We start from the raw sequence: 17,624 nt of genomic DNA, 5'->3' as shown, positions 1-17,624 counted from the left end.
ATATGAGATAGATAGATATGAGATAGATAGATATGAGATAGATAGATATGAGATAGATAGATAGATATGAGATATATGAGATAGATAGATATTTTATACATTTTTCCCTTCTCCTCACATAAGAAGCGCACATCTCACTTATTCTGTAACCTTCGTCTTTATTCAGCACAATAAAAGTGAATATACAGACAATCCGGCAGAGGATAATATGGAGTGAGATGAGATGTTCAGCACCGTACTCTACCATACTCTTTACCGTAATAGGAATTTAGGGAAAATAACAACCCTGCATCTATATTGCTCCGCTCCAGGGAGGAGTCCATCCTAAAGTCTCGTGTAGACAGAGGAGAAGATGGAGGTGGATCGCCAGGCGGGAATATGGCTGCAGAAGATGTAAACCCGTTCTGAGGGACAGTGCAGCTGCTCCAGGTGCCTCAAGATGGCGCCAAAGATCTGACCTATCACCCCGATGGCCTTCACAATTCCTATTTTAATTTTTTCTAAAATTGTTTAAAAACTATGAGGTTTCTTAAAGGTTTTACAGAGAAAAAAAAAAAAGTAAGGGTGCGTTCACACCACGATTTAAGCATCCGGCGACCGTATACGGTCGCCGGATGCTTAAATCGTGGTGTGAATGCACGTTTTCTGTTATCTATTTTTACAGGCTTATAGAAATATTACATAATAATAATAATAAAAAAACATCTGTACAAACATATAAACCAAAAACATCGACAACACTTATAAATACAGGGCTGGAGACTCCATACAGTTACATCACGATGAGCGACAATGGACATTTCTCCGAATATTCTTAGAAATACGGAATTAAAGAAGACCCCCTCCCCCACCACCTGGTGAAGGGCTGTGGGGCTTCCACTGTGGGGCCCCAAGACATCTTGTCTCCTGACCGGCCCTCAATCTCAAGCGTTCTTAGATCAAGTCTCTCCATTCTGTGGTGGAGCTCCGGGTCTTAGGTCTTGCAACATAATCCGCACTCTTTGTTCTTGCAACAATTGCAGCAGAAGCGACAGATGGAAAGGTGGGAGAAACGCTTTGTTCTATGGAAAACCTCCTGGAATGAGAAGGAATGGGTTAAGAGGATGTGGCCATGTTATTGTCTATCTCCAAGTGCTAGGTGAGAGCTCTAAAACCAATGACCATCTCAAGACCTTGAGGAACATGGATCTGTCAGGTTGTTCTATAGCTTGGAAATATCACATTATGGAGAATTCATTCTTTGGAGACACTGACCTATGACCCCCCAAGCCATGGAGGAACAGGGGTCTGTATATTTTTACCTTCACAATGCTATGACCAACCCAATCTTGGCTACATCCCTTTCTAAGACCTTATCTTCTAGAAATATTTTGGCCATCTCAAGACCTTGGGTAACATGGATCTGTTGGGTTGGTTCTGCTTGGTCTATAGTCTGGAAACATCACATTATGAGATTTTAGCTTTTGGAGACACTGACCTATGACCCCCCCCCCCCCCCCCAAGCCATGGAAAAACCGGGGTCTGTATATTTCCACCTTCACAATGCTATGACCAACCCAATCTTGGCTACATCCCTTTCTAAGACCTTATCTTCTTGAGATACTTTGACCATCTCAAGACCTTGGGTAACATGGATCTGGTTATTTCTGCTTGGTCTATAGTCTGGGAACATCACATTAGGAGTTTTTAGCTTTTGGAGACATAGAGAAACATGGGTCTGTATAGTTCCACCTTAATGATTGGGTTGGCAATACTTCAAGCCATGGAGAAACATGGGTCTGTATTTCCACCTTCGCTACGACCAACCCAATCTTGGCTATATTTCTTTCTAAGATCTTATCTTCTAGGGATACTTTGACCATCTCAAGGCCTTGAGTAACATGGATCTGGTTGGTTCTGCTTGGTCTATATCTTAAAAGCATCACATTATGAGTTTTTAGGATTTGGAGACACGGACCTATGACCCCCCCCCCCCCCACAGAGAGCCATGGAGAAACAGGGGTCTGTATATTTTTACCTTCACAATGCTATGACCAACCCAATCTTTGCTACATCCCTTTCTAAGACCTTATCTTCTAGAAATACTTTGGGCATCTCAAGACCTTGGGTAACATGGATCTGTTGGGTTGGTTCTGCTTTGTCTATAGTCTGGAAACATCACATTATGAGATTTTAGAGACACTGACCTATGACCACCCCAAGCCATGGCGAAACATTGGTCTGTATATTTCCACCTTCACTAAGCTATGACCAACCCAATCTTGGCTATATTTATTTCTAAGACCTTATCTTCTAGAGATACTTTGGCCATCTCAAGACATGGAGTAACATGGATCTGGTTCAGTGTTTCCCAAACGCGGTCCTCAAGCACCCCCAACAGGTCATGTTTTCAGGATTTCCTTAGTCTTTCACAGGTGATATAATTATGGTCAGTGAATCGGGCATCACCACAATTATATCACCTGTGAAAGACTAAGGAAATCCTGAAAACATGACCTGTTGGGGGTGCTTGAGGACCGCATTTGGGAAACACTGATCTGGTTGGTTCTGCTTGGTCTATAGTCTGGAAACATCACATTAGGAGTTTTTAGCTTTTGGAGACATAGAGAAACATGGGTCTGTATACTTGCACCTTAAAGATTAGGTTGGTAATACTTCAAGCCATGGAGAAACACAGGTCTATGTTTCCACCTTCGCTATGTCCGACCCAATCTTGGCTATATTCCTTTCTAAGATCTTATCTTCTAGAGATACTCTGATCATCTCAAGGCCTTGAGTAACATGGATCTGGTTGGTTCTGCTTGGTCTATATCTTAAAAACATCACATTATGAGTTTTTAGCTTTTGGAGACACTGACCTATGACCACCCCAAGCCATGGAGAATCATGGGTCTGTATATTTCCACCTTCACAATACTATGACCAACCCAATCTTGGCTACATTTCTTTCTAAGACCTTATCTTCTAGGGATACTTGGATCTGTTGGGTTGGTTCTACTTGGTCTATATCTTGGAAACATCACATTATGAGATTTTAGCTTTTAGAGACACTGACCTATGACCACCCCAAGCCATGGAGAATCATGGGTCTGTATTTCCACCTTCACAATACTATGATCAACCCAATCTTGGCTATATTTCTTTCTAACGTGACTGTATTCTTCCACCTTAAAGAATTGGGTTGGTCATGACTCTGCTATAGCTTGGCTACATTCCTTTATTAGACACTATTTTGTAGAGATACTTTGACCTATGACCATTTCAAGACCTGAAGTAATGTGGTTCCATTGGGTTGGCCATAGCTTGTTTCTAGTTGGGCTAAATAGAAATATTTTGACCTACGATCATCTTAAGACCTAGATTAAGGTGGTTCTGTTGGGTTGGTCATAGCTTGGTCTAGAGTTTGGATATATCCCGTCATTAGACCTTATGTTATGGAGATATTTTAACCTATGACCATTCCAAGACTGTAGCAACACTGTTCTTTCGGGTTGGTCATAGGTTCGTCTATAGCTTGATACATCCAATCATAAGAAGTACAATGACCAATCTATGGCTGTTTTGTGTTCTTCAACCTCAAGTCTTGGGTTGGTCATAGCTTCGTCTAAGCTTAGATACATCCCATTATGAGACTTATTGTTTTGGCATTACAGAGGGTCTGGCGATTCATGGTCTTCTATCCTTCTTGGCCTGACAATAGCTTGGGTAAATGTTGAATGACACGCCCCCTCCCATATACATGTATTGAGGGGTCCTGGCCGTGACATCACGAGCTGGACGTGGCCGGGAGGTCACAAGCCTCCGCCCTGCATTGCCAGTCATTTGGCACAGAGCGAAGTTCGCTCCATGCACCGGATGTCTGGGGTGCCGCAGCCGAGATTGCGGGGATCCCCAGCTGCGACACCCCCATGATCGGACATCTTATCCCCTATCCAAAGGATAGGGGCGGAGTACCCCTTTAAGTTTTGGTGGGCTTGGCTGGACCATGGTACATAGCTTAGATACCTAGTAAAAACATAGGTGAACATGGAAACTGGTATAAATTCTACCGCAGTCATAAGGACTGTCCACTATGAGTACGAAGTAAGCGCCTCCTATTGGTTAGGCCGGGTTCACACAGAAGCGTAAAATGTGCGGACATTCCGCACATTTGACTAACCGGCGGGCTCTAGTATCTCTCGGGAATGCGCCGTCTCATAGACAGCAATGCATTTCCTTGCGGGCTCTGCAGAAAGAATGGAATTGACTTATTCCTTCTACGGACGCCAGAATCTGAATTTCCACAGTGGAAACATCTGGCGCGGAAATTCAGCCGTGTGAACAGCGTTGCAGAATCCCTTAGAAATCAATGCTTCGGCGGAATGTTCTTGAGGAATTCCCGCATGGACATTCCGCTGTGTGAACATAGCTTTATACCGTATACGATATTAGAGTTTGACCGCCATTGGCACACAATTGACACCTATGCGCTGAGCCGCGGTAGAAACCGGAAAAAAACGTAACCGCACACTCACCTCTAGATGTGACTCTACCACGTCTGGGCTGGCGAGATGATCTGCAGGATCTGCTACCTCATTGTGCTATGAAGACAAATGATGAAGAGTATAATTTTTTATCCTTATATAAATTGTTAGAATATTTTGCGCCAATTAATTTTACAATGCTTCGTTTTTCTGACACAAAGCTCCAAATCCATACAACAGTGTTTCCCAACCAGGGTGCCTCCAGCTGTTGCAAAACTACAACACCCTGCACCTGTCAGTCTGACCTAAACAGCAGGGGTGGATGTAAACGTTTCTATTTGCTCACAGCAAGCAGAGATCTTAAAGATACGGCACAGACCAGGTTATTTGTTCCAATTTTCGGTACCACCATATATATGGCCTACTGGTCAAGCTCTTTGAGAAGACCCCCCCCAACAGAAGTCTTCTCAAAGAGATTTCACTACATATCAGACACATACTATTTTTAAAGGGGTACCCCACAGTAAAAAAAAATAAAAAAATACATAAAATTAAAAATAAAATAAAATAGTTTTCAAATAAACTGGTGCCAGAAAGTTCTACAGATTAGTAAATTACTTCTATATCAAAATCTTAAAGGGGTACTCCACTGGAAAACTTTTTTTTTTTAAATCAACTGGTGCCAGAAAGTTAAACAGATTTGAAAATTACTTCTATTAAAAAATCTTATTCCTTTCAGTACTTATCAGCTGCTGTTACGATCCACAGGAAGTTCTTTTCTTTTCGAATTTCCTTCCTGTCTGACCACAGTGCTCTCTGCTGACACCTCTGTCCATGTCAGGAACTGTCCGGAGCAGGATAGGTTTTCTATGGAGATTTGCTACTACTCTGGACAGTTCCTGGCATGGACAGAGGTGTCAGCAGAGAGCACTGTGGTCAGACAGAAAGGAAAAGCAAAAAGCAAAGAACTTCCTGTGGAGCATACAGCAGCTAATAAGTACTGAACGGATTTTGATTTTTAATTAGAAGTAATTTACATATCTGTTTAACATTTTGCCACCAGATGATTTAAAAAAAAAAAAAAAAGTTTTCCAGGGAAGTACCCCTTTTAGTCTTTCCAGTACTTATCAGCTGCTGTATGCTCTACATGGAAGTTGTGTAGTTCTTTCTAGTCTGACCACAGTGCTCTCTGCTGAAACCTCTGTCCACGTCCGAAACTGTCCAGAGCAGGAGAGGTTTTGCTATGGGGATTTTCTCCTGCTCTGGACAGTTCCTGACACAGACAAAGGTGTCAGCAGAGAGCACTGTGGCCAGACTAGAAAGAACTAAACAACTTCCTGTGGAGCATACAGCAGCTGATAAGTACTGGAAGGATTAAGATGTTTATTTAAAAGTAAATTACTAATCTGTCTAACTTTCTGGCACCAGTTGATTTAAAAATGTATTTTTTTCCCCACCGGAGTACCCCTTTATCCTTGCTTTGGTCTCAAGGAAAGCTGGGTAACTGTCAATATATCAAGAGTGTTGTTCCTAACTTGCCTGAATGTGCATTCTTCTGCCATGTCAGAAAGGCTCGCCAATCATGACCCATAAAAAGATGAATACTTCCACATGGGTGAGCCTTTATAAGACAGAGGTGTCAGCAGAGAGCACTGTGGTCAGACTGGTAAGAACTACACAACTTCCTCTGGAGCATACAGCAGCTGATAAGTACTGGAAGGATTAAGATTTTTATGTAGAAGTAAATTACTAATCTGTCTAACTTTCTGGCACCAAGTGATTTGAAAACATTTTATTACCCCTTTAAGATCTCTGCTTGCTGTCAGTAAATAAAACCTTTACATCCACTGTGAATAGGACAGAGTTTCCCAACCAGGATGCCTCCAGCTGTTGCAAAACTACAACTCCCTGCATGCCCGGACAGCCAACGGCTGTCCGGGCATGTTGGGAGTTGTAGTTTTGCAACAGCTGGAGGCATCCTGGTTGGGAAACTCTGGTCTATATGTTTATTTATTTTATTTTTTTTGCAAACAAGAACATATCCATTCCCTGACAGCAAGCAGAGATCTTGAAAATGATTTGCTTTGGACTTACCCTTCTAGCGGAGGCGCAGAGCCCCCGGTGGACGGTCAGGGACAGGACGAGGATGAGGCAGAGGCTGAGGGACTTCATCTTCTCTCTGGATCAGACGATGAGTGATCAGCAGGTGAGGTCGGGATCTGACGCTGCTCCACCTGCGGGGTAGAGCCGTATTTATGGGCAGGGTCCGGCCCCGGAGGTCACACACAAGGTCATCGCCGATAATCCTGGCGTCAGGAAACTCTCGGTCCTTATCTCCAGGGTCCGTGTTTTTTTTTTTTTTTTAACATTATTTTGACAGTAAATTACACATTTTCATGTTTCCCAAAAAGAGGACAACGTTCCAGGTTTGCAAAAGCAATAAAAATTTTTTTTAAATAAATTCGGGTATTTTTAAAGTGGTTTAAATGTGCAAATATTGGATCTGTATATTATTTATCCTTTAAAAGAGTGTTTCCCAAACAGGGTGCCTCCAGCTGTTGCAAAACTACAACTCCCAGCATGCCCGGACAGCCTTCGGCTCGTCGCCTCCAATGGCCTGGCAAATAGATACAGTATGCCTCAGGCGGGCTGTAGCAATAGAGCACCTATCTCCTAGATCAGTGGTCTTCAACCTGCGGACCTCCAGATGTTGCAAAACTACAACTGCCAGCATGCCCGGACAGCCAACGGCATTCTGGGAGTTGTAGTTTTGCATCAGCTGGAGGAAAGCTGGTTGGGAAACACTGCTTTAAAGGATAAATAATATACAGATACTGACGGTATCACACATGATAGGTTTAGATACACAGCTCAACAGTTCAGTTCCGTAGCGTTATGCCCTTCGGAGATTAGTATCACATATGATAGTATTAGTTACTGAGGATTGGCAGACTGTATACACCATGATAGGCTTAGATACAGTGGCTCAGCAGTCAGTATAATTCATGATAAGCTTAGATACAATGTCTCAGCAGACAGTATCACACACACGATAGGCTTAAAAACATCACCTCAGCAGTGTCACACATGATGAGCTTAGATACGACAGCTTAGCAGACAGTATACATCATGACAAGTTTAGATACAGTGGCTCAGCAGACAGTAGTAAACATGATACGCTTAGATACAGGGGCTCAGCAGACAGTATCTGTTATGATAGGCTTAGATACAGTGGCTCAGCAGACAGTAGTAAACATGATAAGCTTAGATACAGTGGCTCAGCAGACAGTAGTAAACATGATAAGCTTAGATACAGTGGCTCAGCAGACGGTATCAGTCATGATAAGCTTAGATACAGGGGCTCAGCAGACAGTAGTAAACATGATAAGCTTAGATACAGTGGCTCAGCAGACGGTATCAGTCATGATAAGCTTAGATACAGTGGCTCAGCAGACATTATCTGTTATGATAGGCTTAGATACAGGGGCTCAGCAGACATTATCTGTTATGATAGGCTTAGATACAGGGGCTCAGCAGACATTATCTGTTATGATAGGCTTAGATACAGGGGCTCAGCAGACAGTAGCAAACATGATAGGCTTAGATAACAAAACAGCATGCCCGCACAGCCTTTAGCCTTTGGTTGTAGTTTTGCAACAGCTGGAGGCACACTGGCTGGGATACACTGCTTTATAGAATAAATAGTATACAGATATCCCCCGGGTCTGGTATCTCAGCACAGTGGTACACCGCGCCCCTTATATACCAGGATCTTTGAAGTGTGCCTGTCTATTTAAAAAAAAACTAGGCTGAGCACACAGAGCGCTGCAGTGCAGGCTGAGCACACAGAGCGATGTAGTGCAGGCTGAGCACCCAGAGCGCTGCAGTGCAGGCTGAGCACACAGAGCGCTGCAGTGCAGGCTGAGCACACAGAGCGCTGCAGTGCCTGCTGAGCACACAGAGTGATGCAGTCTGTCTGTCAGTGTGTCTGGGCATGCTGGGAGTTGTAGTTTTGGAACAGCTGGAGGCACCCTGTTTGGAAAACACTGATTTATTGAGTTGTATCTAAGCCTATTATGTTTGATTCTGTCTGCTGAGCCACTGTACCTAAACGTATAATGAACTTTACTGTCTGCTAAGCTCTTGTATCTAAGCCTATCGTGTGATACTGTCTGCAGAGGTCCTGTATTTAAACCTATCATGTGACAATGCTGAAGTGATGTGTTTAGGCCTATTATGTTGATACTGTCTGCTTGGCCACTGTATCTAAGCCTATCAGGTGTGATACTGTTTTTTGAAGCAGTGTTTTTCTAAGCCTATCATGTGTGATACTGTCTGTTGAAGCCGCGTATCTAAGCCTATCATGTCTGATACGGTCTGTTGAATCGGTGTATCTAAGCCTATCATGTGATACTGTCTGTTGAAGCGGTGTATCTAAGCCTATCATGTGATACTGTCTGTTGAAGCGGTACGTTATGTATTATTACAGAATGTCCTTAGAACATATTCTCTGGATGTTCGGATACATCTTTGTTGTGTAGATACACCAGATCTCATCATTCCGTAGATTTCCGCGTCTCCGTTACTCAATGTACCGAGCTGAAGTTCACGTGTCCCAGGCTCCTGTGAGTCGGCTACACCTAGACCCCGGGGCGCCAGGAGAGGCACTGACCTCGCTCACTACTAACAGGAGGTGGAGGTCCAGGGGAGGATCTGCCCCTCACACAGTATCAGCCATCACCAGATTCTTATCTGATAAGGGAACCCGCCGGCGCTGGACGCGACAATAACACGGTCACCTGCAGCGCCGAGAAGAGATACCAAATATTTATGTGTGACATAATAGAGACATTATGGAATCTGTTTCACCTGTTAAAGGGACAGTAAAATAATACAGCAGTGTTATCCTGTACTGATCCTGAGTTATATCCTGTATTATACTCCAGAGCTGCACTCACTATTCTGCTGGTGAGGTCACTGTGTACATACATTACATTACTTATCCTGTACTCATCCTGAGTTATATCCTGTATTATACTCCAGAGCTGTACTCACTATTCTGCTGGTGAGGTCACTGTGTACATACATTACATTACTTATCCTGTACTGATCCTGAGTTATATCCTATATTATACTCCAGAGCTGTACTCTATATTCTGCTGGTGAGGTCACTGTGTACATACATTACATTACTTATCCTGTACTGATCCTGAGTTATATCCTGTATTATACTCCAGAGCTGTACTCACTATTCTGCTGGTGGGGTCACTGTGTACATACATTACATTACTTATCCGTTACTGATCCTGAGTTATATCCTGTATTATACTCCAGAGCTGTACTCACTATTCTGCTGGTGAGGTCACTGTGTACATACATTACATTACTTATCCTGTACTGATCCTGAGTTATATCCTGTATTATACTCCAGAGCTGTACTCACTATTCCGCTGGTGAGGTCACTGTGTACATACATTACATTACTGATCCTGTACTGATCCTGAGTTATATCCTGTATTATACCCCAGAGCTGTACTCACTATTCTGCTGGTGGGGTCACTGTGTACATACATTACATTACTTATCCTGTACTGATCCTGAGTTATATCCTGTATTATACTCCAGAGCTGCACTCACTATTCTGCTGGTGAGGTCACTGTGTACATACATTACATTACTTATCCTGTACTGATCCTGAGTTATATCCTGTATTATACTCCAGAGCTGTACTCACTATTCTGCTGGTGGGGTCACTGTGTACATACATTACCTTACTTATCCTGTACTGATCCTGAGTTATATCCTGTATTATAATCCAGAGCTGTACTCACTATTCTGCTGGTGAGGTCATTGTGTACATACACTACATTACTTATCCTGTACTGATCCTGAGTTATATCCTGTATTATACCCCAGAGGTGTACTCACTATTCTGCTGGTGAGGTCACTGTGTACATACATTACATTACTTATCCTGCACGGATCCTGAGTTATATCCTGTATTATACTCCAGAGCTGTAGTCACTATTCTGCTGGTGAGGTCACTGTGTACATACATTACATTACTTATCCTGTACTGATCCTGAGTTATATCCTGTATTATACTCCAGAGCTGTACTCACTATTCTGCTGGTGAGGTCACTGTGTACATACAATACATTACTTATCCTGTACTGATCCTGAGTTATATCCTGTATTATACTCCAGAGCTGTACTCACTATTCTGCTGGTGAGGTCACTGTGTACATACATTACATTACTTATCCTGTACTGATCCTGAGTTATATCCTGTATTATACTCCAGAGCTGTACTCACTATTCTGCTGGTGAGATCACTGTGTACATACATTACATTACTTATCCTGTACTGATCCTGAGTTATATCCTGTATTATACTCCAGAGCTGTACTCACTATTCTGCTGGTGAGGTCACTGTGTACATACATTACATTACTTATCCTGTACTGATCCTGAGTTATATCCTGTATTGTAGCCATCAGATGGGCTAATAATTTGCACTGACAAGGGGCTGGGTTACTTTTTAATTACTTAAAAATTTTAACTGTTTTCTTGGCTTTCCATGCCTTTTTGGATGGTAGGATGAGTACTTATATCGGGTGGTTAGATCTGCCCTATAGTTGGCATGGTGTTTGCCATGGTTGGCTGCAGTAAAGGAGCGATGATTGGACGGCACGGAGCATGGCAAGAGACCTCCGGCCGTCCTCAAAGCTGATCGGGACAACGCGATTTCACTGAAATGATCCCGATCAGCATCCCTGAGCTAACCGGCAGTTAACTTCAGGACTTTTAGACTTTTTGATTGCAGCGTCTATATGGTTAATGCCGGACATCACCGATCGGTGATGTTTGGCATTAGCCACAAGTCCCGGCTATGACGTGCGCTCGGTGCAAATGTCAAGTATCAGTCCCGATACAAATACCAGTATCGGTACATCCCTAGAGGAAACCTACATACTGGGCTTGGCCACCATAACCTGCTAGAAGATGGTGCCAAGTGCAAGGAAACGTCTGACCGGTTGCCATGTTTCCTTACGAAGATTTAGGTGGAGACGTCTGAGGGCAGGTTGTGGACAGAACATGTTACACCCGTAGGACAATATTGAGGTGGAGAGGTCAGGGCCAGACACGGAGAAGCTGGCACAGAAGGAAAAACAAAAAAGGATCCTAGGGTCCAGGTTGGGGTACGGAGACCTCAAAGCTGCGGAACACCCTGGAACGTGTTGGGATTAGACATCACTGAAAAGTTGGAGACCATTGACGTGTAATGTTACGTTCCTTCAAAAAAAAAAAACTACTGCTTTGGATATGGTCCAGGTCGGGTCAAATCCCCCCCAATTCCAAACTTAGGGTTCCTGCTCCTCCGTTCCTGGTGTAGAGGAGGCCACATATGTTTTTGTACACTAAAGGGGTACTCCGGTTGAATTTTTTTTTTTTAAGTCAACTGGTGCCAGAAAGTTTAACAGATATGCAAATTACTTCTTATTTAAAAATCTTAACCCTTCCAGTACTTAACAGCTGCTGTATGCTCCACAGAAAGTTTTTTTTCCTTTTTGTATTTCCTTTCAGTCTGAAAACAGTGCTCTCTGCTGCCACCTCTGTCCATGTCAGGAACTGTCCAGAGCAGGAGCAAATCCTCATAGCAAAACCTCTCCTGCTCTGAACAGTGATGTCAGAGCTCTGAGAGCACTGTGGTCAGACTGAAAGGAAATTCAAAAAGAAAAGAACTTCCTGTGGAGCATACAGCAGCTGATAAGTACTGGAAGGATTAAGATTTTTAAATAGAAGTCATTTACAAATCTGTATAACTTTCTGGCACCAGTTGATTTGAAAAAAAAATGTTCTTCACCGCAGTACCCCTTTAAAAAGGTACAATACTAAGAGTACTGCACTATGAAGGTCACTATTGTCTTGGGAGTGCTGGGAGTTGTAGTTTCACAACAGCTGGAGACCAATATATTTGCAAGTCTACATGCCGGTGAGGACTGGTGCGTTTCACCGCGGTTGTGACACTGGCTGAGGCCAGGGAGGTTAAGTTCACACATTGCAAATACTATAGCGGCGCCGAAGACGGGCTGGGCGTCAGGCAGGCTGGCCACCGGGGGCAGGCTGTTAACCTTTGCTGCTCCATGTCCATTCCGGGAGCACAAACAAGTATCGACGAAGAGTGTCCTAAACGGTAAGGTTCCCGTAATCCGGGTAAACACTATAAACCGTAAAGCAGTGTGCCCCCAGCTGTTGCAAAACTACAACTCCCAGCATGCCCGGACAGCCGTTGGCTGTCCGGGCATGCTGGGAGTTGTAGTTTTGCAACAGCTGGAGGAGTGCAAATTACGCAAATCCCACTGGATAAAGGCTGTAGGCGTCGTGTCCGTCGTTTTGTCAAAAAACAAAAGCTCATAAAATGAAGTTAAATTGCAGATTGTGAGCAATGATTAATAGTCGCGTTATTTTCGTTACCTCTTCCAAGACTTCTGCTTGCTGTCAACATATGGAAACCATCATATCTGAAGTTACGCCTTAGATTCCCCATAAGAGGTATCACCATATCTCTTGACGAGGTTCCAGAGTCACTTATAATATCCATAGGGGAAATAAGACCCCTTGTAGATTACTTTTCTGTCACATGACCCGAGGCCACTGTTTGTGAGATCTACATTGCTCCACCGATGGCGTAAGCGGGCCCCATGTCTGTGAGAAGAACAGGCAGAGCTACAGGATGACATCACAGCAAAGAACCTGGCAGGCAGAGCTACAGGATGACATCACAGCAGAGAACCTGGCAGGCAGAGCTACAGGATGACATCACAGCAGAGAACCTGGCAGGCAGAGCTACAGGATGACATCACAGCAGAGAACCTGGCAGGCAGAGCTACAGGATGACATCACAGCAGAGAACCTGGCAGGCAGAGCTACAGGATGACATCACAGCAGAGAACCTGGCAGGCAGAGCTACAGGATGACATCACAGCAGAGAACCTGGCAGGCAGAGCTACAGGATGACATCACAGCAGAGAACCTGGCAGGCAGAGCTACAGGATGACATCACAGCAGAGAACCTGGCAGGCAGAGCTACAGGATGACATCACAGCAGAGAACCTGGCAGGCAGAGCTCCATGATGACATCACAGCAGAGAACCTGGCAGGCAGAGCTCCATGATGACATCACAGCAGAGAACCTGGCAGGCAGAGCTACAGGATGACATCACAGCAGAGAACCTGGCAGGCAGAGCTACAGGATGACATCACAGCAAAGAACCTGGCAGGCAGAGCTACAGGATGACATCACAGCAGAGAACCTGGCAGGCAGAGCTACAGGATGACATCACAGCAGAGAACCTGGCAGGCAGAGCTACAGGATGACATCACAGCAAAGAACCTGGCAGGCAGAGCTACAGGATGACATCACAGCAGAGAACCTGGCAGGCAGAGCTACAGGATGACATCACAGCAGAGAACCTGGCAGGCAGAGCTCCATGATGACATCACAGCAGAGATCCTGCTGGTAGAGCTCCTTGATGACATCACAGAAGAGATCATACCATGCAGAGCTCCATGATGACATCACAGCAGACTTACTGCCTGGCGGAGATCAATGATGACATCACAGCAGAGATCCTGCCCAGCAGAGCTCCATGATGACATCACAGCAGAGATCCTGCCATGCAGTTACATGATGACATCACAGCAGAGATCCTGCCCAGCAGAGCTCCATGATGACATCACAGCAGAGATCCTGCCCAGCAGAGCTCCATGATGACATCACAGCAGAGATCTTGTCTGCAGAGCAATCAGCAGATGTCCAAGATCTAATAAGCTACAAGTGAACAGACCGGAAGGACCCCAGACCTGCCGTCTCCTACAGGATCACCCCAAACTAGCAAAAATCTCCAGTAACTACTAGAGATGAGCGACCTTACAGTAAATTCAATTCGTCACGAACTTCTCGGCTCGGCAGTTGATGACTTATCCTACATAAATTAGTTCAGCCTTCAGGTTCTCCGGTGGGCTGGAAAAGATGGATACAGTCCTAAGAAAGAGTCTCCTAGGACTGTATCCACCTTTTCCAGCCCACAGGAGCACCGGAAAGCTGAACTAATTTATGCAGGAAAAGTCATCAACTGCCGAGCCGAGAAGTTCGTGACGAATCGAATTTACTGTAAGTTCGCTCATCTCTAGTAACTACAAATACTTATGCCATCCTCTTCCACCAAGCTTTTAATAGGTAACCTTCAGGGTATGTTCACACTGAGGAATTGGTGAGGAATTCACATTTAAAAATTCCGCCGCTAATTTTTTTTTTTTGCTGGAAGACAACCGCCAATTAGAATTTACTTTTTTTTTCCCCCGGAAATTCTGTGCAGGACGGCGTCGGGCTGAAAAAAAAATGTCATTGATTTCAATGGGACGCGGATTCAAGACACGGATTCCGCATGAAGAGAGAACGTTTTCATTCTTCATGCAGAACGGAATTCGGCTTGCGGAAATTCCTTAGTGTGATTTATAAGCGAGCGGAATTATTCGAGTAAATTCCTCTCCAATTACTCGGTGTGAACATAAAAGGGGAAAAATAAAGGTTTTCAAACCAACCGGTGGCAAAAAGTTATTCAGATTTGTAAATTACTTCTATATAAAAATCTTAATCCTTCCTGTACTTAGCTGCTGTATGCTCCAGAGGAAGTTGTGTAGTTCTTTCCAGTCTGACCACAGTGCTCTCTGCTGACACCTCTGTACATTTTAGAAACTGTCCAGAGTACAAGCAAATCCCCATAGCAAACCTCTCCTGCTCTGGACTGTTCCTGACACGGACAGAGGTGTCAGCAGAGAGCACTGTGGTCAGACTGAAAAGAACTACACAACTTCCTCTGGAGCATACAGCAGCTGATAAGTACTGGAAGGGTTAAGATTTTTATATAGAAGTAATTTGCAAATCTGTATTACTTTTTGGCACCAGTTAATTTAAAAACTTTTTTTCCCATTGGAGTACCCCTTAAACCCTTGTCCTTGCTTTGGTCTCAGGGAAAGCTGGGTAACTGTCAATATATCAAGGGTGTTGATCCTAACTGGCCTGAATGTGCATTCTTCTGCCATGTCAGAAAGGCTCACCAATCATAACCCATAAAAAGATGAATACTTCCACATGGGTGAGCCTTTATAATTCTCAGAGATGGTGACTCAGCTTTCCTACAGTCCAGAATGGCCACTCTGTTTTCTTCTGATCCTGTAATATTAGGACGATAAGCCATTCAGGAGACACAGATAAATAAATACCTTAAGTGGGAGCTGTAAATACAGCTATAACAGCACACAGAGATCGCCTTCCAGCTTTCCCACAATCCAGAACGACCACCGCCTCACTATGCAGCTGCATAATCTTACATCCTGTAGTATTAGAACAAGCCAATACCTTCCCCATTGTGTCCACGATTGTTACCCAAGCTCTCTTATTTGCCTTTCAGCAGCCATAAAAAGCTGGATACTCCCCCCAACAGGACCTGTAAAGGTGGCCAATATCCTCACTCAGCTTTCCCAGAAGAAGATGCAACATTAGATCATCATCGAATGGACTTGAAAGACGAGGACGACCGGAGGATTTTACATTTACAGTTGACTTTGTTTATTTTAGAGGTAAATTCACTTTAAGAAAAGCCAAAAAACATTAAATCATTAAAAAAATAAAGAAAAAAAACAACAACAAAAAAAACGGCAAAAAAGTGACGGTAACAGAATGAACAGAACAGAATGATTATTTTTCTTGGTTTTCTTAAGACATTGTAGTATCTGAGCGACGGTCTCAGGGCTGATCAAGGAAACACAAACCATGGATGTGAACAGGGGGCGTTCCCTCGCCTAACCAGAGGGGGGCAGCGCGACGTCTTAGCAGGTAATGGTGCTGGGTGCGATGGCGCTGCACCAAAAGGGTTAACTGCATAGTGACGCCACATACTGCTTCAGTCTAACCCAGTAATTCCCAAGCAGGGTGCCGCCAGCTGTTGCAAAACTACAACTCCCAGCATGCCCGGACAGCCGAAGGCTGTCCGGGCATGCTGGGAGTTGTAGTTTTGCAACAGCTGGAGGCACCCTGGTTGAGAAACAATGGTCTAACCACAAGAGACCCATTACATACTTCATTCACATACAGAATATGGACGCTCTCTCCTTACCTTATAGCACCCCCTGCTGGATCTCTGCTGCGCTGCAGGAGATGTGGAGTTTGCTACCCTGCACAGTAAATAGACATTTATAATAGAAAAAAAAGAAGAAAAAAATATAATATATAAAATATATATATATATATATATATATATATATATATATATAATTTAAGAGTTCGAAAAACATTTTTTTCTTTTTCCAAAAACAGCACCATTCCTATTTACAGGTTGTGTCTGGTACTGCAGCTCGGCTCTACTGAAATGAATGAATGGGGCGGAGCTGCAGTACTACACACCACCTGTAGACGAGAGCAGCGCTGTTTTTGCAAAAAAAAAAAAAAAAAAAAAAAAAAAAAAACAGCATGCCCGGATTGCGTTGGGGAAACACTGCCTTAGGCCAGTGTTTTCCAAACAGTGTGCCTCCAGCTGTTGCAAGACTACAACCCCCAGCATGCCCGGAAAGGCTTCGGCTGTCCGGGCATGCTGGGAGTTGTAGATTTGCAACAGCTGGAGGCACCCTGGTGGGGGAAACACTGCCTTAGACTTTAGTATAAGGTTTATGGGCACCTTAATGGGTTATCCAGGATTAGAAAAGCAAGGCTGCTGCCTTCTAAAAAACAGCACCGCCCCTCTGTCCTCTGGTTATGTGCGGTATTGCAGCCCGGCTGCATTCACTTTGCAACTGAGCTGCAATACTCCACACAACCTGAGGACAAGAGTGGCGCTGTTTCTGGAAGAAAGCAACTATTTTTATTTTTTTTTACAAATCCCGGATGACCCCAGATTTCTTAAAGGGGTATTCCGGTGGAAATTTGTAAATTACTTCTATTAAAAAAAAACAAAAAAAAACTTAATCCTTCAAGTACTTATTAGCCGCTGAATACTATCGAAGAAATTCATATCTTTTTGGAACACAGAGCTCTCTGCTGACCTCATGACCACAGTGCTCTCTGCTGACATCTCTGTCCATTTTAAGAACTGGAAAGTA

General features: G+C 43.9%; 1 protein-coding gene across 1 annotated transcript; it reads right to left on the bottom strand.

The window, feature by feature from the left end:
• Positions 1-716: 716 nt before the first annotated feature.
• LOC130293938 (hepcidin-like) lies at positions 717-16,665 on the bottom strand. Its single transcript, XM_056543244.1, has 4 exons — positions 16,646-16,665; positions 6,558-6,697; positions 4,515-4,580; positions 717-1,075 (listed from the first exon to the last, which is right to left on the bottom strand). Exons 2-4 carry the CDS (start codon positions 6,633-6,635, stop codon positions 974-976), a joined length of 246 nt encoding a protein of 81 aa, XP_056399219.1. The 5' UTR covers positions 6,636-6,697; positions 16,646-16,665; the 3' UTR covers positions 717-973.
• Positions 16,666-17,624: the final 959 nt, after the last annotated feature.

The sequence above is a fragment of the Hyla sarda genome, chromosome 10 (assembly GCF_029499605.1).
Source record: "Hyla sarda isolate aHylSar1 chromosome 10, aHylSar1.hap1, whole genome shotgun sequence".
Taxonomy (NCBI): Eukaryota; Metazoa; Chordata; class Amphibia; order Anura; family Hylidae; genus Hyla; species Hyla sarda.
The sequence above is the reverse complement of the archived record's forward strand: the minus strand, read 5'-3'. Positions and strand labels throughout refer to the sequence as shown.